The sequence below is a fragment of the Herpailurus yagouaroundi genome, unplaced genomic scaffold (genome assembly GCF_014898765.1).
Source record: "Herpailurus yagouaroundi ecotype Mexico unplaced genomic scaffold, PumYag 166, whole genome shotgun sequence".
In the NCBI taxonomy this organism is placed as follows: domain Eukaryota; kingdom Metazoa; phylum Chordata; class Mammalia; order Carnivora; family Felidae; genus Herpailurus; species Herpailurus yagouaroundi.
This window is the reverse complement of record NW_024412407.1, coordinates 27593482-27618073: the sequence shown is the minus strand read 5'-3', so window position 1 is coordinate 27618073 and position 24592 is coordinate 27593482. Positions and strand designations below refer to the sequence as shown.

At 35.2% G+C, this 24592-nt stretch overlaps 1 protein-coding gene across 11 annotated transcripts in view; it reads right to left on the bottom strand.

Moving 5' to 3' along the window:
• SLCO1A2 (solute carrier organic anion transporter family member 1A2) overlaps nucleotides 1–24592 on the bottom strand; it is a 132275-nt gene that overhangs the window by 33052 nt on the left and 74631 nt on the right. For 5 of the 11 annotated variants that reach the window (XM_040488723.1, XM_040488731.1, XM_040488726.1 and 2 more), the window contains 8 exons: nucleotides 20323–20464; nucleotides 15799–15931; nucleotides 12155–12261; nucleotides 10178–10324; nucleotides 7122–7220; nucleotides 5598–5819; nucleotides 2681–2845; nucleotides 1284–1479 (listed from right to left, as the gene is read on the bottom strand). In XM_040488723.1, coding sequence (XP_040344657.1) covers nucleotides 1284–1479; nucleotides 2681–2845; nucleotides 5598–5819; nucleotides 7122–7220; nucleotides 10178–10324; nucleotides 12155–12261; nucleotides 15799–15931; nucleotides 20323–20464 — 1211 coding nt within the window. Of the gene's footprint in view, nucleotides 1–1283; nucleotides 1480–2680; nucleotides 2846–5597; nucleotides 5820–7121; nucleotides 7221–10177; nucleotides 10325–12154; nucleotides 12262–14115; nucleotides 14294–15798; nucleotides 15932–20322; nucleotides 20465–24592 lie in introns of those variants that run through there. The other 6 variants (XM_040488729.1, XM_040488733.1, XM_040488730.1 and 3 more) reach the window with 4 other exon arrangements.

The window sequence follows — 24592 nt, the reverse complement described above, 5'->3', positions numbered from 1 at the left end:
TGGGTGTTGTATGGAAACCAATTTGACAATAAATTTCATATATAAATAAAAAAAAGCAGAAATAAACCATGCATATATGGTGAATTAATTTACAACAAACAAGCTAAGAATTTACTGTGGGGAAAGGATACTCGCTTCAGAAATGATGTTGGGAAACTAGGCAGCCATATGCAAAAGAATTAAAGCAGATCCCTAACTTATATACACAAAAATAAACTCAAATGGATTAAAGACTTAAATTTAAGACCCAGAACCATAAAATTCCTGGAAGAAAACATTGTGGGTGAACTCCTTGACAGTGATTTTTTGGATTGGACACCAAAAAGCACAAGTAACAAAAACAAAAATAAACAAGCGGAACTACATCACACTAAAAAGCTTCTGGACAGTAAGGAAATCATGAACAATGTGAAAAGGCAGCCTATGGAATGCGAGTAAATATTTACAAATCATATATCTGATAGGGATTAATATCCAACATATATAAAAACTAATAAAACTCAATAACAACAATAACAAAAAACACCAATCTGATTTTAAAATAGGCAGAAGATTGCTTCTTGGTCTTTTGGATAAGATCAAGTGTTAAAATGGGCAGAGGAATTAAATAGAAAATTTTTCAAAGAAGACATACAATTGGCCAATAAGTAAATGAAAAATGCTTAATATCACCAGTTATAAGAGAAATAGAAATGAAAGCCACAATGAGATATCACCTCACTCCTGTTAGGATATGTATTTTCAAAATACAAGAGATGATATCAGTATGCATAACCTTCCGATAAATTCAGACTATCCTCAAATATAAATCTAAAACTATTCAATGATAGAGACATAATTACACAAATGTATGAATTTACATATGAATTAAAATATCATGTATTCGGATTCAGTTATGCTGGATTTAAGCCCATTGTGGAAACATATAAAGGTGATTAAGATTGCATAGTTAATTCTTAATTTTACTCATTTATGAGAGTATAAAATATATGAACAACATACCCTAATGCACCCTAAAACTATTGGCAGTTTCTTTGATATCCACTTTAATGTCTACAAGGATATCCAAAAACAAGCCCACACACATACATGTGCACTCATAAACTAACTAACCCTATTAGCCTGGAGGGATAGGCTTATAACTGACAGATGGAGGAAAGAGAAAGACCATGGATTATTGCTATCAATTCCAATTAGCAAATGATCTGATCATTGGGTAATCATTGAATAAAATATGTCATTAACTGTTCTAAAAGTATGACATTCATTAGAAAACAACATACCCATTATAAGTGGTGGTTATGCCAGCAACTGAAGAATTATCACAGATCATGAGAAAACACAAAAAATGAAGAAGATATTCAGTTAAAGATAACCAACATGCTATGTGGGCAGCTTGTTTGACAGTAATCTTGAATTTCTTCATAATTAAACCACCAGCTATATATCCAATGCATATTGGAGGTAAGTTATAAATACCTATAAATGTAAGTAAAATGTTGTTTACAAAGTGATTTAGCAAAAGAACAAATATGGTATCTAATATGTCTTACATAAGAAACCATCTAGGTCCAACTCACAGTGAAGAAAGCTGATTGATTATTATCTCCACTTATTTACATATTACATACAGAGAGATTTTTAAATGCTCCACAATGTCAAAGTATATTAAGACTCTTATCACTGTCCTTCATTTAATTTATTGTAGTAGGTTGTAAATTTCTTATATGCAGGGATCATGATCTATATCTCTTTTCTAATGATTTAGGCAGGAGTGGCAATTCAAAGTTAACCAGTAGTTTATGATTAATATGATTTTGCCATTGTTTGTACCGACTCTAGTTGTTAAGAATTTGACTTCATTCAAGGTACCCTAGAAGGTTACTTTGCTGAGCCTGTGATTGTCAAGTGTATTTACATTTCATGTCCCTCTCCCTAAAAAAAGAAAAGAAAAAAAAACAAGAAAAAGACAGCCCTTGATGGCATTCTTAATGTCAGGGTCTCTCACAGAAGCACATCACATCTACTTGGGAGAGTGTTTAAAAATCCATTCCAGAGTCCCACACCAGATTGTCTAATTTAGTATGTCTGAGGTGGGTGCCAGGTATCTGAACTTCTAACAAGCACTCTATGTGACGTGGATCCAGGTAGTCTAAGAAATTCACTTTTCAGATCAATCAAAAGATCTCAGGAGAAACCCAAGGTGGAGGAATACCACCGAAGTTAATGTGGTCACAGGAAAATAAGAATGCCTGTGCTGCAAAGACACCACCAGAGGGCCAGGGAACTAAGGAGAGACAGAATTCATAAACTGGAGTTAAAAAAGTAAAACAGACTCCTGATGAATTAGCATTGGTTTCCTTTGTATATTAATGGCTTGCCTACCTAAAAACTGTCTCTAATTTGTACATTCCCCAAGAATTCCACAAATATTTTGAATTTGCATTCTGATTGGAGAGAGAGCAGAAGAAAAAAAAAAAGCCAGGATTTCCTGGCTTCTTTCCTTCCTTCCCTTTGTTGATTTCCCAGAAGAATGGAAGGAGGAAATGTACCAGAGACAGAAACATCTCAATGTATTTCAATTTAGGAGTCTCCTAGACACATCATCACACTGTTCACCATTTCATGGTTAAAAAAAAAAAACAAGTGGGGCTACTAATATAGAGGAGAATAAACATACCAATTAGAAAGATTACATCTGAAGCTGATTTTCCATGTTGTTGTTCCAGATATTTGGGCATGAAGGTGAACATATTAACAAATGCATTGAACTGTATAATACTTATTAGTATGAAAAGCATGTAAACTGGGTTGCATAAAAGACTTTTCATGAATGGCAAAAAATCTGAAATGAAAGAATGACAGCAGTATTATACTAGCTTGGCTTTGCATTTTAAGATTTACTTTTTCTAAAACATCAACTTCCCTTCCAAATTACATTTTTCTATTTATAATGCTCATACTGTTTTTTAAATGTGTGTTTTGTTTTGTTTGTACCTCTTGAAAGCTAGATGGGGGGTGGGAGGGAGGAGAGGGTGGGTGATGGGTATTGAGGAGGGCACCTTTTGGGATGAGCACTGGGTGTTGTATGGAAACCAATTTGACAATAAATTTCATATATAAATTAAAAAAAAAAAGAAAGCTAAAGCTATATCATTTTGGTACCTTCTGCAAGTCAATAATGCAGTTGGCTGGGTAGGGCTCAGAACACAACGGTTTTGCCATCATTAAGTTAATATTGTGTCTTGGGGAAAATATTGTCTGCATTCACACCATTTCCTTTTTTTCCTTCTCATTTTCCTTCTCTGAATATCCTCTCTTCTCTAGAGATCATCTAGAATGAAGGATGCTTGTTCTGTTCTTTAAAGTTTAGAAGGAGGTCAACTTGATAAAGTTCACACTCAAATATTGATATTATCATTCCTCAACATTCAAAATGAAGATATATGTGGGTATTCATGGGATGTAATTTTGTCAAGTACCGGGTTATTTTTCTTCTTCCTCAGAACAACAGTTTTGGTCCTGCCAGTGGTTCATACTGGGTACACAATGAAATCACCTGGGGATCTTTTAAGATACAAACGCCCAGGTCCCACTCTCTGAGATCTTGATTCATTTGGTACAACATACTAAGGGTTATGTAAATGATATAACCCAAACTTTCCCCTGTCAGTGTGGACTGACACAGCTCGAAGCCAAATTTGTGGCCCATCTCTTGCCAATATTCTGGGTTGCCCTGCCACCTTTTTGGGATCAAAGTCTCATGTATAGTTACTTTTCACTTTTCCTATCTTCATGTTTTTTTGTCTTGATTTCCTTCCTTATTGTGTATTTTTTTCTCAATAAACTGTCAAAATCCAAAGAGCAAATAAATTGTGAGAGAAGGAAGAACAACTCGATGCAAAGAAAACTATTTTAGCTGTAGAATTCATATCACAAATATGAATAAAGTACATGCTGGGTGAGAGAGTTGTGTTCAGAGCACTTTGGAGCTTTTTAAGTTGTACGTGTTTGTTGACATCTCTGTCCTAGTAAATGAGTCTCAGTAGTTCAAATTTCCTTTCTATATCTCTCATACTAAGCTCTCCTCTTTCCTAGTTTTGAAAATGGACCTTGCAGATCACAAACAATATTCTATGTTAAAATCCTCTATGAGTCCACATCAACCTTTCAAAAAGAATTGTTAATCATGATCACTCTGAAAATTTAAAGGTTCTGAATTGACTCCTAATGATCTAAGAAGTATTATGTTTAATACTAGCTTAAGTTAATGTGTAATTGTTAATAAAAGTTCTGTGCAAATTGGTATTATAATTTATGGGTGATAGTAGAAGTAGCAACATCAACAGTAATGACACTAATACTATTAGCAGTAATAACAGTAATATGTGCCAGAACTCCTTTTACCCTCACACAACAACTCTATATTAAAAGTACTATTATTGGGGCGCCTGGGTGGCGCAGTCGGTTAAGCGTCCGACTTCAGCCAGGTCACGATCTTGCGGTCCGTGAGTTCGAGCCCCGCGTCAGGCTCTGGGCGGATGGCTCGGAGCCTGGAGCCTGTTTCCCATTCTGTGTCTCCCTCTCTCTCTGCCCCTCCCCCGTTCATGCTCTGTCTCTCTCTATCCCAAAAATAAATAAACGTTGAAAAAAAAATTAAAAAAAAAAGTACTATTATTACCTCATTTTACAGATAAGTAAACTGAGTCTCTCTTCATCTTGTAAATGAACAATCTTTAAGAATTCCAAGGCCCAGGTGATAACTCATACTAATTAAATCACACCTGGGAATACTACAGAATTTTAGGCATCAATATTTTTTTTCTAATTTCCCAAGTAATTCCAATATATGGCCAAGTTTGAGAATCAGTGTTCTTGAACACTAAATACTTAGACTACCTTAGCTTAGTTTCCCACAGAAACACTTTCTGTAAATTATTCTTTGAGTTTTTATTGAAGATTATCCAAAAATAAAAAAAAAAACCTGTTCTATGAAATATGCACTTGCACTTGCTGGAAAAGAACTACTATGTGGTTCAGTATTACTGTATCATACATTGTATGAGAATGTTTTTCTTTAATTGCAATGTGTTACTTGAGAACAGTTTCTCTTTAAGAACTATTATTCCTCTCTGTATCAAATATAGAGAATTGTATGACCTTTCATGTATTCGTTTTATGCCTTAACTTCCAGGAAGCTCAAGTTAAGCTAACAGTTTTTGTTTCAGAAGTATACACTTTGAAATAGTGTATATTTTTTCCTCCTTTTGTTCTCAGTTTGAATTTCTTTTTTTAAATTAGACTTATGTTGTGTATAAAATAGATTTTTTTAAAGGCAAATGGGGATTTATTTATTTATTTAGTGCCTGAATTGATATAAAATTTTATATAAATGCTGACCACAGATAATTTGTCTTGAAATTATATCACTTATTTCCATGTAGTAGCACAGGAAGACTCAGACTAGTTAGACATTATTGACTACTCACTATTAATGACAAATTGTCTTAATGCAGCCTGGCATGTTATAGTGTTAGACTGAAATACAGACACATATGTATAAAATAAAAAATAAATTATATAGTATTTATATTTACCTTTAGTGATTCCATCCTTTTTCTTCTTGACCTCTTCTCTTTGTTTCTCTTCTTTGTCATTTTTAATGATGTCTGCATTACTCTTTAGTCCTTCCTTTGGAAGCCATTTGGGCAAAAAGAAAAACGGAATGGCAGTGAGCACATTCACTCCTGCACAAATCAAAAAGCCAAACCACCATGCACCAACCCAACGAGTATCAGTGGGAGTTATGGTCAGATCATCTGTAAAGAAATATACACATTTTTGTTAGCTTGTCACTATTTCCTTCATGAACTGTAGAAAATTCTTAATATTACAGTTTTCAGGTTTTATTCAAGTTCAGAATTTGTATGCAATTTAGACATTCATAACATTTGTCTGACAATATGTGGTATTACAGTATTGTCTAGCAATAAATTATTTTGCTTATCTGGCCTATCCTATAAGGAACTTATTAGTAGATACTTATTAAATAACTACAAGCTCTATTTAATTATAAACAAATGATTATTTGATTAAAAGAAATTCAGACCTATATCTTTATTTTTTTATTTTTTAATTTTTTTTATGAATATATAAACAGTAAATTTTTTTTTCAATATGTGAAATTTATTGTCAAATTGGTTTCCATACAACACCCAGTGCTCATCCCAAAAGGTGCCCTCCTCAATACCCATCACCCGCCCTCCCCTCCCTCCCACCCCCCATCAACCCTCAGTTTGTTCTCAGTTTTTAAGAGTCTCTTATGCTTTGGCTCTCTCCCACGCTAACCTCTTTTTTTTTTTTTCCTTCCCCTCCTCCATGGGTTTCTGTTAAGTTTCTCAGGATCCACATAAGAGTGAAACCATATGGTATCTGTCTTTCTCTGTATGGCTTATTTCACTTAGCATCACACTCTCCAGTTCCATCCACGTTGCTACAAAGGGCCGTATTTCGTTCTTTCTCATTGCCATGTAGTACTCCATTGTGTATATAAACCACAATTTCTTTATCCATTCATCAGTTGACGGACATTTAGGCTCTTTCCATAATTTGGCTATTGTTGAGAGTGCTGCTATAAACATTGGGGTACAAGTGCCCTATGCATCAGTACTCCTGTATCACTTGGGTAAATTCCTAGCAGTGCTATTGCTGGGTCATAGGGTAGGTCTATTTTTAATTTTCTGAGGAACCTCCACACTGCTTTCCAGAGTGGCTGCACCAATTTGCATTCCCACCAACAGTGCAAGAGGGTCTCGTTCTCCACATCCTCTCCAGCATCTCAGACCTGTATCTTTAAATCTCTTGAAAATAAGAAATGTGATTGTGGTGCCATAGAAAGAGCACTGGATTTTGAGTCTGAAGGTCAGCATTTTAACTTATTTTCCTGATCACTGGTTTGAAATATTTCAAAAATTCTTTAAACTCTTTCACTTCAATTTGTGAACCTGAAAAGTGGAATCAATTTACCTAACCAAGGGTCAAATAAGGCAACAACTAACTGTGATAACAATTGATGTTACTTTCTGTTACTATTGATACTATAAATAATCGTATTGAATTACCTGTGTTCACAGATCCAGTGTCAACATAAACATTGGCACAGAATGATGCTAATGAAAGTCCAAACAAAGGACCAATGATAGCCCCTGTTTCTACAAACCCTAAAAATAAATGAAAATATAAAGTTATAATATAGTTATATACCCCCATAAAGAGTCCTAATTCCATAAGTCTAGAGCCTGATTTGTTTTTGCCTCAGATATGTTTGCCTTAAACTTTCAGTTTGTAAGAAAATGAAGCTTAGTGTACATATAAGTAACAAGTTTGTTCTGTAAATGTGGAAAAAAAGAGCCTCAAAATGTAAAACTGCATTCTCTAGGCCTCTAAATTCTCTTTCATGATGAATTGCAGGTAAAATCTGCTGTGGCAGCATAGGCTGGGATCGTGCTGTTGACAAAGCCACAATACAGAGCAAGATTCTTTTACTGCTTTCTATAGGCACATTTTTGGAGGAATTCTAAAGTAACACCCTGTAAATTTCTTGTGGCATATTCCTCAGGAAAGCTTTACTCTCACGTCTCCAACTTGAAGCCTCCTCTGGCTGTGTCCTCACTGTCACTGATCCTTCTGTTCACTTTCATCATGATCTCCTTTCTTACTCTCCACATTGTCTTCCATACTCATCAGTCCCCTCTTACTTATGACTTACGACTTACTTACGACTGCTTACTCATCTGGAATTTCATCATCAGTTAGCTCTTAGCATATCTACAATTCAGAATCAAGGCTGAGCTCTCGCAGCTCCTGAAAACCAAGACATGACCTTCTTCAACTTTGGTCCTCTTTACTTCAAAATATGTCTCCACCAGTGTCTCTGCCTTCTCCACCGTTCCATAGGGTAGCCCACCCAGTATACACACCACATTTCTTGACATCATCCCCTTCTATCTTCTCAGAGATCTTGCTCAATTAAACATGTCTTTATTTGTGTTTGTTCAATCTCTCCTACCCTCTGGTTATACTATCTCACATCTACCCTGCTTTCTTTCCTTTCACTACACTCTACACTTATGGCCTCACCACTCACTGAATCTACCCAAATCCTTCCACATTCTTCTCAAAGCACTTGCAGGCAAGACCAGTGTTATTTCTGTCACTAATTCAGTGTCCTTTTCTGGTCTCCATCCTCCTAGTCTTCATGTTATTTGACATTGCTTGCTAGCTCCTCTTTTGACATTTCCTCCTAATACTTTCATAAAGCTATGCCTTTATTGTTTTACTTTCTCCCCATGTGACCACTCCTTTGCTTTTTCTTCTTTCTTTTTATTAAAAATTTTTAATGTTTATTTATATGAGAGAGAGAGAGAGAGAGGCAGAGTGTGAGCAGGAGAGGGTCAGAGAGAGAGGGAGACACAGAATCCAGAGGAGGCTCCAGGCTCTGAGCTGTCAGCAAAGAGCCTGATGCGGAGCTTGAACTCATGGACCCTGAGATCATTACCTAAGCTGAAGTCGGACACTAGCCAACTGAGCCACCCAAGTGCCCCTGCTTTTTCTTCTTTATATTCTACTCACTAAAAGTTTTCTCTAGTATTTTAATGTAGGATTTCTCACTATATATATGGCTTCCTTTGGAAAACTCATTTCTCCCTCTTAATTTTTCTCTATATATGATTCTCAAAATTCATTTCTAGATTTTATGTTCTAAACTTCAGAGCCATACATGGAAGTATTTTCCTCAATTATATAGCTAACTGATTTATAGTTATTTAATTACATGCACACACACATTTATTTATTTAATTTTTAAGTCTATTAAAAAAATTAACTACACAGAGATATTTATCAAATTCGATTGATTTATAATTATGTAGCTATTTATATACTAAACCTTATGTGGACTGTCTTATTGACCTTAGAACATATAGATATTATCACAGTTATTTCTATATAATATACATCCTAGTATTTATTGAATAAAGAAATACATATAAAAAGGCATTCATTAATTTATTACAGGCAAGCATTTGTATTCTTTCAAGATAAGTATGTGAAGGGATTTGAAACTACCAAAAAGAAAAACATTGAAAAAAGTTATTGCAAAATCAGTGCATCATCAAAAAGTGCCAAAGGTTCGTTGGGGTAAAGGATCTGTAAATATTTTGATCTTTTCCAATTATGTGTAGCTCTGTTCCTGTCTTCTTTGACCTTCTTTGACATTGCCAGTTCTTAAAAGATATGTCTACAGTAATGGTAAAATTGTTCCTGTACTAAAAGTTATGCTTTTATGCTAACAGATGGAATAACTAAAAAATATAAATGTTATTCATAATAAATGAAGAATATTTAGGAGATTGGAAGACAACATAAGAGGGTAGATCTTAAATTGGTTATTGTCGGAGATGACACTGATCAATTTTAGAAAAGAAAATTTTCAGAAACACAACCAAGAATATGAACCAGAGATTTGTGAAGAATCTGAAAAATCTGACTAGCATGGAGAGACTGTGATGAAGAGAAACTATACAAAAAACTAAATAAACTAAATAGAGTACAGAGGTGTAATAAGTGGAGAGATCAGAGATAGTAAATAAAAAGCCAGTATGTTATATAAACTGGTAGAGAAGACATAATCAAAACAATGTTTGAGAAAATTGTACTGCAAAAACATTGATAATAAATTGATATTAAAAATCCTAGCAATAAAATGACCAATGGAGATGTTATAATAATCTACAGATGGAGTAATGAGGACCTGAGCAAAAAATAGAGGTAATGAAAATTGTAAGAAAGGTTTTGAATAATAAGGGACATTTTAAAGAAAATATTGGTAAATCACTTAATATATTTGATGTAGAATGGTGCCAAAGAAATGGACGAATCAAAGAGAACTCCTGGGGCACTAGATTAGTAGTATTTTCAATAGAAAGAAGCAGAATTAGCAAAGTGGCTTATTTGGAGTTAGCATGTAATTGCTCCATTCAGCAAACTTTCATTGATGGCCAGGTGTGCCGAGGTACTTTGTTCATCATTCTGGAAATCACTGACTCCAAATAACTGATATCCACCCTTAAGAAACTTACGTTCCTGAAAGGAGGCTAAGGCAGATTTTCAAACTCACCAATATATAAAGGAGAGTTTTCAGATTTGGCAAAATCTTCTATGTAGGAAATACCCAAAGGCATGATGGGAGTTTCACCAATTCCACGTATAATATTGCCTACTAGTACATACATCCACATTAATGATTTAACTTCTTTCACACACTCTGTATTAAAAGAAAAAAGATACATTGTATTCATGGTTTGGTAGTAAAGTATTAGTAATACTTAATTCTAAATTTTTGTTAAACATTTCACAGTTCTTATGTGACATGGCATCTTCTCAATTACTTGTATTACTATGTCAGCAGTGAATCATTGGGCCATTCCAGTTGCATTTTCTGACAGTGTACTTAGGTATGGCAAATATAAATGGTATGTTGGAGCCAGTTACTACTAGGTTGGGAGAGATGAATAGTATACACATCTCTCTTCAGTTTAGTATTTAGTGACAACATATTGGCAGTTTGATGGCAGTATTTGATGGAAATTGACAAACACTAAAAACCAGAACTATTTTTCCCTCCAAAGAAACAGTTTGCCACTAGCTACTAGACCCAGTTAGCTACTATGAGAGCTGTCCAATTTCTACACTAACTTGGGGAAGAGAAAATAAACCTATAAATATCTCTCCCTAGAACTGATACTACATGATTTAAATAATAATCTCACTGAAGTTTTAATTCTCTACAGCTCTAACCACTTCACAGAAACTAAAAATATTTAACTGGTAGTAATCACATTTTCTCTATAGAACCTACTGTTTACTGTAACCTCCAAATAATCTTTTAACAAAGAAATCCACCCCAATCCTTGGAGCAGCACTGCTTAGTAGAATAATAAAGATTAGGCCAAAGGTTATTGAAAGGGATGAAGATAAGCACATGTCTGAAAACAGCCAGTTCTTTTCTAAGCCAAAATAGCTACGAAGCCAGGAGGACACTCTGTAGGGTCATGTTCAGGAAAGTGAATGACAACTTATTTTCATCTTCTATAGTCTGGCTGGGTACCCAAAGATGTGAGGGTCCTGAGCACAGCTGGGCCTGGAAATATCTATCTATATATCTATCTATATGTCTATCTCTCAGTCATTCCTAGTCCAGAAAATCATAATGTCAATTTCTGGGTATTCATAATTTTTTTTTCTGTGGTGAGAATAGCAAGTTGTATCTAGAGGTCATAGTCAAACTCTAGGCCTACCACAGGGCAAAATATAAAATATCTGGTGATCAAAGAATTTTTATTTATCCACTACAATGCGTATTTAAAGAAAAAAATAGAAAATAGGATCTAGTCAGTCTTTGGCAAAAGAAGAGTATATAGGCCACTCTTGATGTCACTGTTTTGGTTTTGTTTGTTTGTTTGTCTTTTAGCATATGAAGGAGCAGAAGCTGGCATGTTGGTGCCTGGGATTGCAGGAAGCTAGAAGAAGCACCACTATTGTGTCAGACTGTAAAGTAGTATCTCTGGTAGGGAGGGAGAAGTAGGGCAGAAAGACAAGTTCCTAGTTCAGCAGAAAGAGAATAGAGTAAATCAGAGTTAGAGCATACTTGCTTCCTTTCTCTCCTATAGAAGATCAGTGATATAACACAAATCTTTTTGTTTCTATCTCTATTATTCATTTACAAATCATCAGCATAAATCCATCTTTCTAACGTGTTTTCCTCTGTGGAATTAACTCTAAGTGGTCCTCGAATGGATGTCTTCGGCTTATTTTTAAATAACCATTTCAAAGAATAGATAAGGCATTGTTATTAAATATATTCAAATATAAGAGGAATAACATTTTATAATGTTATTGGATGGATATAATCCAATGGATATAAGCCATTCCTAATCCCCTCCACGATCTCCTCCAAAATCCCTGAAAAAAATAAAATATGTTTTGTTCATTTACTTGCTTACTTAACCAAACTTAATAACATTCAAAGCCCCCCAGCAGAAAGTGTTCAGTTACAAATTCACTGAACAGAAAGCAATACAATGAAGTGGACAACCTGATGGATCTTCTGTTGGTCTGATAATCTGGGTTCCATTTTCCATACACAAGAAACTGTTTGAGGACAAATTTCCTGAAACTGAAACTGTAGATTCATATTCATATCTGTATGAACACAGGGAAAACATGTTGATGTTAAGGAGCCAACGATGACAATGTGAGCATTGTGCAGATTATTAACTCCTGCTTCACTTAAGACACAACATCCAAATCCAGAAAAGAAAGTATCTTTTTGTCTGTGCCACCTAATCATCATAAATTAATATTATTGAAAAGAACTTGCCACTCACTCTCAATGTACAATCCCTTGATAACTAGCTTTCAATTATCTGTATGTGGATGATCTACCTTCTAAATCATCTGACATCGACCTTTGGTGGTTTTTAGGTGATCATTTCCTGGAACTAATTACTTTGTGATAAGAAACAAGAACCAAGAAAAATAATAGACTCAACAAAGCATAATTAAGAAGATAAAGGCTTTGGGGAGAGAAAAAACAGCACAATAAAGCAGTTCTCTAACTTTGGATTCTCTAAGGTTTCCTAATAAGAAATATACTCTCACTTTCTGAGAATCCAAACAATAATTCTTTCACCTGTTCATTAACCCTCTAAAAGAAACAAAGCATTTACCCATCATGAGAGACCTTAGAAGAATCTTAAACACTGTGACAGCACAATTTAATGACTTTTTCTCTTCTCATGAAAACAAAAGTGTTAATAAACTGTGACCATTTATCTTAGGCATATTACCAGAAGATCCACATGCCCTTTCTCAGAAAGTAAATTATATGCTGCAGCAATGGAGGAAATATGTCCAGCCAAGTCTCTCTTTGTTAGAAATTACACTGGATTGGTTTCTATATTTCTATTAGATAAGAGAAAGCCAAAAGAAAACTTGCCTTTCTGAGTTTCAAATGAGCTCAAGAGTGTTATACTTGGATGTCACCAAGAGTCCTAATTAATATGTTACAGAACATAATAAAAATGGTTAAAATACCTTCCCCTTAGAAACACTGCCCAGTCATACCCATAGAGTTTGGCTGTGAACTGTGGACTAAGGCTTCTGTTTCCACACCCATGGTCCCATGAGACATGGAAGCTTCAGACAAAATAAATAATAATACCTTTGGCAGAGTATAGAAAGAAATGACAAAATTGCTGAATATTACTCAACCTTGTCTTGAACAGGATAGGATATGATAGGAAATAAAAGAACAGTAGATATTCTTTGTCTTGATGCCTCTGATCCCTTCAGAAATATCTGAGAGCTAAAATATCTTTTTCATTTAGATTATTGACTTAAAACCCAATAGCACATCACATGTCCATTCATTCCCAAAACATCAGCAAAATGGCAGTAACTGGATTTTAAAATAGAAAAGGAAAAGACATAATGCCATGAGGATAAAGAAAAGGGAAGATCTGACAAGAAGAGAGAGTTTAGTAGGATTTTGAAAATGGAAAAGTAGATAAATGAATGATCACTGAATTAGTAGATATGAGAAACATAAAACTGAGTAATTGCCTGTACGAGAGCAACTGAACACATGCCACACATCCCTGGAAAGCTTCAGTCAAGAAAGAAGATACTTCTAAAGGTGAGAGGATGCATGGTCCAAAAAGGGGATTGCTTTCAAGTATGTATAAGGAGCAGTTAAGCCTTTTTAGACATCCTCTGTCATTTCAACTGAATATGGCTTTTGACTCTAGAGTCTGAATAAACACACTGAGGATAGGGAAGATATACTAAAAACTGGGGATATTAGGTTTAAAAAATCCATATACTGAAAAGTGAGATTTGCACTCCCATGTGCTGGTAACCAAGCTTCTACCTCCTGGAAAACAGATTGGAGAATCCCTGCCTAAGATAGTTTATGGGCAGTTATGAGTCACTTAATACACAGCCAGGCCATGTACAATCACCCTACAAAGAAATTTTCCATTAATTAAGTCTTACATACACAGAAGTTCCAGGTAGCTTGTGTTATTCCTCTCTCTTAAATATGTATATATAACCAAGAACCACCAGATATATGAGGAAAGCCTATAATAGTAAAGACAGAGACAAATAAAAATTATACACTCAGAGAAGGCAGAGACAAAGAAGATAGATGAACAAATTTAGTTGGAAAAAGACATCATATTCTTGAAAGAAGAACAAAATATTCCTTCAAAAGATACAAAGAACAAAAGAGTCCTTGGGAATTAAAAATGGGATAGCAAAAGTTAGAAATTAATTCAGTGCTTTAGAAGATAAAGTTAAAGAAATCTCCCAAAAAGTAACAAAAAGACAAGAAAATAGAAAATTGGAGAAAATGATGAGAAATATATAACAGGATATGCAGAATTCAAGCAGTAGAAGTTCTAGAAAGAGAAAATGGGGAGGGGGCATATTATCAAAGAAACAATACAAATTCTCCAAATGCCCAGATTGAATACACCTAGCATGATGGAGGAAAAGGATTTATACTAAGACAATTATCATGAATCCAGACTCTGTAGCTTAAAAGAAAATCCCAATAGCTCCCAGAGAAAAGGAACTGGTCATGGGGATTAGAGTGGCACAAGATTCTCAACAGTACTACTGTAAACTAGAAAACTTTGGAACAATGTCTTCAAAATCCGTAGGAAAATATTTCCAACCTAGAATTTTGTATCAGCCAGAATATTAATCAGGTGTGAGAGTAGAATTCCAAATGTTCAAGGTCTTAAAATTTTTATGTCTCTTACACTTTTTCTCAGAAACCTATTAGATTATGTTTTCCAAAAAAAGGAGTGAGTAAAAAAGTAGAAGATATGATATCCAGGATCTAAGTTAACTGAATACAGGAAAGAGGCAAAGCAAATTCCCAAGGATAATGGTGAGGAAAAATTTCCAGGAAGGAGCCATGCACCAAGCCTAAGGAGATTCCAGTTCAGACTGAAAATGGAGAATTGGTGACATAGAGATATCTCTAAGGCAGAAATGAAAACTTGTGATATGTATGAGTATTTTGAGATGTTGCCCTGCCAGTGGAGAGTTTGCTGATGATTAGTGAGAGATAAAAAGAAAATGAATCAAATAAAAAAGGAGCAATTATGAAGTCCAATAAAAAATGAAAAATATTAAAAGAAAATAATAGCATGGTTCAGTGGTGAAAGATACTTACATAATCGTCCACATGGAAATAGTGAATATAATTTTATAGTAAGATATCAACATATATGACATAACATGAAAGTATTAAAAACTAAAAGGTTAAATATTTACTTAGAACTATGGAGGCAAATTGAAGAAGAAAGAACTAAAAGAATTGCAAGTAACTTCTCTTCAAAACCAGTAATATGGACAATGGTGAAGGGGCAGGGGACAACTCTTTGTGCAATATGATAATTTTGCCTGGTCCTAAAAATCATTTCATCATACTTCACTCCATAAAATCCCAAATCTCTATTTCATATATGGACAAAATATGACTATATAAATGAAGTGAGGCAGCCAAGAGCACAGTGGACCAGTGGAATGGAATCTGCATCTTCCAGTTCCCATTGCAGTGTTCTGTGCTTTTAGGAAACTTTACTCCTAGAAAGGAAATTTCAAGTTTCATTCCATACAGTCCAAAGTTGAATCTATGAAATAATCAGAAACTTGAGTACTTACCGCTCCATGAGGAAATGAGGTAGAGATTGTAAGAAACACCCTAGACCCATAACCACACATCCAACACCAATCAGTATAGGTCTATGTAATTTGGTTCCAAAATAACTCACAAAGATAATCAACAAAAGATTTCCTAGGAAAAAATTGATATTGAAATGAATATTTCAATTAAGCATGAACAATATCTTATCTTCATTCAATCATTTACTATCTAGCATTTCTTTTAGAAAACCTATTCCAAATACTAGAACTGGTACTAGGGATGCATGAAACAATAAATGAATAAGACACAATTCTTGCCTTGAAGAAGGACTGTTTTACAATGTCGACAAATACACAAACAGGTATCTGTGGAACCCCAATGGTTAAAGAGAACAGCAGAAGAGAAGTGAGTAGAAGGGATTGAAGGATAGTTCTGAGAGATGTTAAAGACTCTGTGTGTTATTATCTAGTCTTAGATGTGTCACCTCTGGTCTTTCCCTCCATTCCTGCTCCAGAGAATATTATAATGTTTTCCTATGTCGGAAAAGAGAAGCAAAAGTCAAATTCAGATATATATATATGTTTTATAACTCATTGTTTAGATATAACTTTGTATTGGTCAATATAATCAAGCCAGAGATCTATGTTTGTTTTTCTCTCCTTAGAAGTAAAAAAGAGTAGATACCCACTTCTCCACTGAGTTTTAGAAATAACACTTGCGTTGAGGAGTAAATAATTCAATGAAAAATTTATCCACATGTCTTAGAATGAAGTTTAAGGATAAAGAAACTAATTGGGGAGGCCTCATTCTGATGAACAGGTCCTTGATAACTATGGTGTAAAGGGTCAAAAGAACCAAACACATGAGGAAGTTCTCATATCATACATCTTAAATTCAGTAATCAATATTTTCCCTGATCTTATTGTGCATAAGGAAAACCTCTATGATGAGCTCAAGAATTATAAAAGTTTTAAAAACTTTCCCTCAATTTGTTAATAGTTTTCTATGTAGTAATGTATATTTTGAAAACTTTTCTTTCCATATCTGTTTCTCTCTAGTCTGCCTTGTAAGTAGAAGAAATGTCAGTGCCTACATTATTTTATATGGACAGTGCCTCACCAAGTGCAACCACCTTGTCCTACCTAAGTCTCTAAAATTCCCATCATCAAAGCCATCCATGTTGACAGTATCATCTCTAGAAAGCCACAGTTTGAAATCCATATCCATTTTTGAAAGGAGAAGAAAGGAAGAGACTTCACTCCACATAAGGGTAAGCTGATATTTCAAATTGCATTTCTCTGTCAATAAAATAATTACCATGAAAGGGAATAGGAAAGGACAGATAAGATTTTGTCAAGGGTATGGAGAACGCTATCTATAAACATTACTGAGGAAAGGTAAGCAAAGTAATACATTTATTGGCATCTGTAAATTACCTCTCCTTTTCTCTTCAGCGATTATTTCAGATCTGCATCATTGCTCTCAAGCCACCTATCACCACTCACTTTCCATAGTTAATACTTTCCACTTTGTCAAGAAATTTGGGGCAGTCCAGTTCCGAGGTTATGGCCTTACCACTTTCCTTCTGTTTCAGAGGTTGTGGTGCCCATCCTACCATCCACAGACTAACGCACAACCTGGGCACTTCCATTCCCTCCAACAACTTACTCCACTAATTATAATCTCTCTTGTATATGTTAAGTGTCTCCCTCTCTGATGCATTTTAATTACAGATGTTCTCTAGTTTCTCTCCAAACTGATGCAGATTCCACTTCTTTCCCTCTTGTTCTTTCCCAAAGTCACTGCTCTCTCTCTCTCTCTCTCTCTCTCTCTCTCTCTCTCTCTGCCTCCTAGCTTGTATATCCACGATTCAGCTAAACATGCCCTGGCAAAGATCATCAATTATCTCATAAAACCCAGGGAATATTTTTCTATCCTTATCTATTTTTTAATGCTTTTGAGACCGTTGAGAAATTTTTATTTTGGGAACTTGTACTCCCTTGGTATCTATACCTTCTCTCCTGTTTCCCCTCTTAATTCTCTATTTCTTCTCTTAACACTTTCGTGGGTTACTTTCTTCCACCTGTTCATGAAATATTGGTGTACCTCAAGGATGCACTCTGCCTATGGTATTTGTCACCGTATACCCTCTTCTTAAATAGCCTCATCTGTTCTCTAGTTTTAACAACCACCTGTTTACTCACTAATCAGTTCCTCCAGCTCAGACAGTTCCTCCAATGCTTCCAACTCCTATAACTGCAACATGGACATCACTACTCAAAATCTCACTGCTACTACCACAATTTTCCTAAACAGAACTCATCATCATTCCCCTAGCCACTACCACAATCTTGTCCCCCTTCCCCATTATCCACTCTACTACCCAAGCTGTAAATCTGGGGATGTCTACTTTTCTCATCCACCACATCCAATCTGTTACTAAGTTCTCAGGAATTTAACTCCTAAATATTTCTTAGGTCACTCTCTTCTTTCTATTCCTACCAGCATGATCTGTGACTCAGATCCAGATAGCTCTCTCTTGTGCTTTTGCCATGCTAGATTCCTCTCTGGCTGGCTGGCCACCTTCAAATCTGTCTCCAACACAGCCACAAGCATGGCCCTGCTAGAAAGCAAATTTGACCTTTGTTTTAATTTTTTTTAATATTTTATTTATCTTAGAGAGAGAGAGCTCGAGTAGGAGTGGAGGAGGGACAGGGGGTGGAGAGGACAGAAGATCTGAAGCAAGTTCTGTGCTGATAGCAGCAAGTCCAATGTGGGGCTCAAACTCACAAACTGCAAGATCATGACTTGAGCCCAAGTCAGAGGCTCAACTGGCTGAGTCATCCAGGCACCCCATCTGACCTTTGTTTTAAATAGGTCTGCCTAACCTGCCATATATAAACAAATAGCCATGGAGTCCATGGATAGAAATCAGGGGTTCTATGATCTTGAGTGAGAAAAAAAAATGCATCTTTATTTTCACTAACTTATAATTAAAGTTATGTTAGCATTTTCTTTGATACTGAGAGTAGACGCAAACTATGGTAGCCTTAACAGTACCTATGATTTTGTCACAGATTGTCACCAATAAAAGTTATAGATATTTGCATATGACATTACATTGTTGTGGATACCTCAAAATATTGACACTACTCATTACTTCAAAATTAGGGTAGATATTATATTTAGTGTGTTGGCAAGCACAAATATTATTATATGGCAGGTTGTTTTAATATTTTGGTAACTTTATTCAAATAAAACTGGGTTTCTTTTTACCTTTTTTTCCCTTTTTACTGTTATAGTTTTTATTTCATGCAAGTGCCGTAATAAGCACAGAAGACCAACCATATTTCATTTCTCACCCCTGCCCATTTCTCCAGACTCATATCTTAATAATTCCCACATAAGCTTTGTGAGTCAACAATATTGGGCTGAATGTTACTCCCCACACAAATTACTATTCTGACTCACCCTTATCCTTCTTTTTCTATTGGAATTCCCTTCACGCTCATCTAACCCTGTTTCTTCACCTAGACAACTTTTTACTCATCTGTCAAGATCTTCCTTCAGTAAGGCTATGTCCCTGCTGTGTGTTTCTATAGGACCTTGCATCTATCTATGTCACCAAATGTACTGCATTCAATTAAAATTATTATTGTGTCTCTATGCCCTCCATTTGACTGTGAGCACAGTCTAGGCAGGGCTATATAAAGAGTTGTATCTAACTCCATCACCAGGATCCAGCACACAGGTGGTGCCGAGTTTAGTTTCAGGGAGTTAAGTGCTAGAATATACAATCAAGCATCACCTGTTTCAGTTTTGCCTCCCCTCAATCCTGATTTTTCTTCCAGATATTAAGTATATTGAAAGCAAAATTCACCTTGGAGGAAATAGAAGTCACTCTAAAGCTGTAAAAGAATGGCATTCGTATTTCTATGTAGCTTTGTTTACAAGAGAAATCTTTCTCTTCCTCAGTCCTCCCCTATGTTCACATCTTCCCAGTCCTCCACAAAATTCAGAGAGTAAGAACAGACTTTATTCCTTCCTAGAGTCTGTTTCTGAAATAAATTCAGGGAGATGCGAAAAACAGTTTCTTCTTCCTTCTGCACTTAGAAGAATTGTTAACCTCCCAGAAACAGCAGGAAAATAAAAATATTCATGTTTCCTTTGGAAAACAGATTCTTTTGTTTTCCATGACATATGTCTTCTAAATAGGAAGATAGAGCTTTTAAGAATTCTCAAATGATAGATTAAATTTAAAAAGTTTAAATACTCTGCTACTTATCCTAGCTAACCAAAAAACTATTAGAATAAAAAGTCCAGTGGTGGGATATGTGGCAATACTTAGGTGTTATTTGGGAGATAATATATAAATGAATTGTTTCTAAGCATAATCCAAAGTTAGCAAGGCTATTCATCCATTTTGGAAAACATATTATTCAGTCAAATTAGATGGCCTAAAATTGCAAATGAGGAGAATAAAATTCAGACTAGCTTTATAGATAAAATATAAAAAGGAGTAATACAAAAATAATTCATACCAATCTCAAAGCTCCCGTTAATAAATCCAACTAGAGATGTAGGAATGTTGAATTGTCTCTCTATTTGTGTGAGCATGGAATTCATATAAGATCCAGATAGTGTTTTGGATACAAATGCACATGTTATTGCCAACAGAAACATCTAGGGAGAAAAGAATATAAGAAAACATAGAAAAAAATTATTTTTAAATTGTATATTTGCCATTTGTTGACAAAATTTCTTCTAACACAAGACTGATCATCTCCAACATAAGTAACCCTTAAATTTGCAAGAAACTTTTAATGCAGTCTTTTCATCTGGTCTTTCATGCCATGTTGTCTCTGAAAACTCAAAATAGGACTGATTAGTAATATTGAATTTTGTGGGTAATTGTAGCTTCATTATTTTATAGGTACCTCTTTTACATATGCAGAAACAGTCATTATAAATAAGAGATAGCTTTTAAATAGATCTTCAACACTACACTGCCATTTGTAGTGCAAGAAATACATATATGATAAAAAAGGAACACAGCATTACACAGACATTATTTCTGTAGCAAATTTGTTCAAGGTGTCTCCAAAGTAATATGCAAATTATGCAACATTAGATTGCTGCTCACTACCAGTTTATTTATTTAAAACAATATTATATAGGGGGGCGCCTGGGTGGCGCAGTCGGTAAAGCGTCCGACTTCAGCCAGGTCACGATCTCGCGGTCCGGGAGTTCGAGCCCCGCGGCGGGCTCTGGGCTGATGGCTCAGAGCCTGGAGCCTGTTTCCGATTCCGTGTCTCCCTCTCTCTCTGCCCCTCCCCCATTCATGCTCTGTCTCTCTCTGTCCCAAAAATAAATAAACGTTGAAAAAAAAAAAAAAATTTAAAACAATATTATATATATTGTAATAAAATATAAAGTAATTATAAACCATTATAAAAATGTTTATAAATGGAACAGGCATTTGCTATAAGAAACAAGTATGAATACAATAAATTTCTATATATTGAATCACATTTCCTACTTACTGATACAGTTTTAGAGGACAGTCAGGTTGATGTGATCCATAACAAAAACCAAGGACAACTTAACAAACAGAACCATTGTGATCACCAAAAGCTAGTATGGTTTTACTGAAAATGTGGAAAAGTCGCAATTTTGACAGTTTTATTAAATTAGGAAGAAGCAGACTTAGATTTTAGTAGAAGATTTGGCAAAGGAGTATTGTATACTAAGTGATAGCATAGTTAAGTAAATACACAATAGAGATAAATAGATTTAGGCCATCCTGAATGGTGGTTTTCCAACCCTAGGCCAAAGGACTTTTTCCTTGGTCTTACTTAAAGATGTTTCCTGATGAAACTTCCATCCTAGAGACCATTCAATCTACTCTCTAGCCAGCAGACTCAAATCTGTAAAATCCTCACCCCTTCATCTTCCAAATTCTCAATCTTAAACCAACCCCACAATTTATATTGCACCTTGTACATTCCCTTCACAGTTATTCACAATCTTTTCTATTTCTCAGTCTTTGAACCAGTCATGTGGTCTTCATGACCAGCAAATGATCTCAGCAACATCACCATCAAACTTTCCCCCATCTCTGCCTCTCTAATTCCCTTCCTACCTTAGAAGGATAGGTGTCCCTTCTCCAGTACAATAAAATCCCTCTACCCATGCTTTTGAATCCATTCTTCCCATTTGAAATCTTGATTCATCAACTACTACTCTCTCCTCTATTTTCAACCTCACACTCTTTACCACCTCTCTACTAATTTATAAATGTATTTAAAATACTTCTGTCTTCATATATATATGTGTGTGTGTGTGTGTGTGTGTGTGTGTGTGTGTGTGTGTGATATACGTGTATATATATATATGGTATTTTTCCCTACCCCCTGATGGTTGCAATTCCAGCTACCAACAGGATGTTTGGAAGAACAGTCTAAGTTTATTGCCTAGACTGTTTAACTTTCCATTCACCCTTTACTTTCCTACTGTTTAGCCTCTCCTGAAGCTACTCCATTAAAGGTCAAAAACAACTTCCTGAGTTCCAAATTCAATAGATACATCTCAGTTCTCAGCTTTTCTGATGTCTCTGGGTCATTTGACTCCATTAATCTCTCTTTTCTTCCTGAGGTTCCCACCCTCCACCCCCCCCCCCCCCCCACACACCTATATGTCCACTTACCTGCTAGCATCTTTCTATTCAGTCTTCTCTTTGGCCAGCTCGTTCAGGATTTGTCTTGCACCCTCTACTCTGTGCTATCTATGCTCTCCTTAGGAAATCTTATATATTCCCATAGCTTTCCCTATCACCCAAATGCTGAAATCCCTCAAATGTACAAACAGTTTAGATGAGACAATTGTCAGCATTCCTTAGTTGCCTGTAGTCTTGTCCACACCTAAACTCCCTCCACCTGCCACCATAACTGGCATGTGATTTCACTTCTTAAAATGTTTTAATGACTTCTCAACTCTTTTTTTATGACTTTTAATGACTTCTCAACTTCTTATACTTTTTTAGATGGCAAACCATGTTTCATCTATATGTCAATAACATTCCTGCTGTTTATTCCTATACATAATGTTCTACTTAAAGTTTCTTTAATTCACCATGCCATTTTACATCTCAGTGTATTTTACAGGATGGTATTCCACTTGTAATACTTTTCTTCCTCTTGTGTATATGATAAATATATACTCAATTTTTAAAAGTCAACTCTATCATCATTTCTATCGTGGAGACTTGTTGTTCTGCTCCCCAAGTAGCCTTGACCACTCACTCTACCTTCTCATCCTACTGTGTACTGCCTCTATTATAGCCCTTATCGCCGTGCACTTTATGTATGTACTTGGATGCCTCCTTCACTGTACTGTGAACAATTCAAATATGGGATAAATATATTATTTATCTTTAGATCATTGGTGTCTAGGCACTTAATACAGGTTTGCTGAATTAATAACAGAATAAGTATTCAAAAACATCTTGAAGAAGTGGTCAGAGCTGAAAGTAAGCTGAATATAAGATGAAATGTAATAGAATTAAATACAACTGAGATGAATTGGCTGTACCAATTCATTTGGAGAAATCTGAATAGAAATTTATGTGGAAAAAGTCCTGAGAAATTTAAATATGAAGCTCAATATGAGCTAAACCATTATATGGCTATATCTCTGTTTATTCTTTTATAGTAAATGCCATTTGTAGAAACTGTCTCCACACTATAAATCTTTGCAGAGCACATTATTGAGAATAAAAAAATTCATATGGTTTTATATTTAATTTTAATTTTAAGTGTTTATTTCTGAAAGAGAGAGAGAGAGAGAGAGAGAGAGAGAGAGATCATGAGTAGGGGAGGGGCAGAGAGAGAGGGAGGCACAGAATCCCAAGCAGGCTCCAGGCTCTGAGCTGTTTGCACAGAGCCTGATGTGGGTCTCGAACCCACAAACCACGAGATCATGACCTGAGCTGAAGCAGGACGCTTAACCGACAGAGCCACGTAGGTGCCCCTTCAGGTTTTATATTTAAAAGCAAGGTCTACCAAATAACGTACAAATCATATTTGGGGGTATAATTTATTTTATTTAATATTTTAAGAACAGACACTAGAAGAATCATGGCCCCAGTGTTCTTTCCTAAAACACCTAGATGGGTTACCTAAACTGTTTGGTTCTAGCCACAACGTAAAAGCAATCAGTGGCTATTCTGACTCATGTCTAGTACGAAATAACCTCTATACTTGTGAAGCTAGTTCTACTAGCTGTTAACAATCATGCCACAGAGTTTGAAGCAAACTTACTGAGGACAGTCCACTGATGCTTTTTTAAGAATTTTGCTTAAAATTTACTACCATAAGGGCGCAAGTTAAAAGTTTAGGAGCTACTGAGCTTTGAGAAATAATAAAAAATGAAGAGTATCCAGTTATTCTCAAGTTTAAATAAACCATGTGATTATCTACTGAAAAAAAAAAAGAATTTTGCTTAACATGCATATTTTTAAGTTTAGAGAAGCCAAAAAAAAAAAAAAATCTGGCTATTAAGCAGTTGCTTCCCAATTTACCTGATAAATTTGTCCTTGCAACATTTTACCATAATGTGAACATCAATATCTAATCTTGTCAAACCCCTAAGTAAGCAAATATTACATTAAAACCTTTTCTTAAATAAATGACACTTGACTTTTATACACAAATGCTATTAATACTAATTTTTTACTTCCAAGTTTTTATTTAAATTCCAGTTAGTGAAAATATAGTGCTATTAATAATAATAGCTAATATTTATAGAATGTAT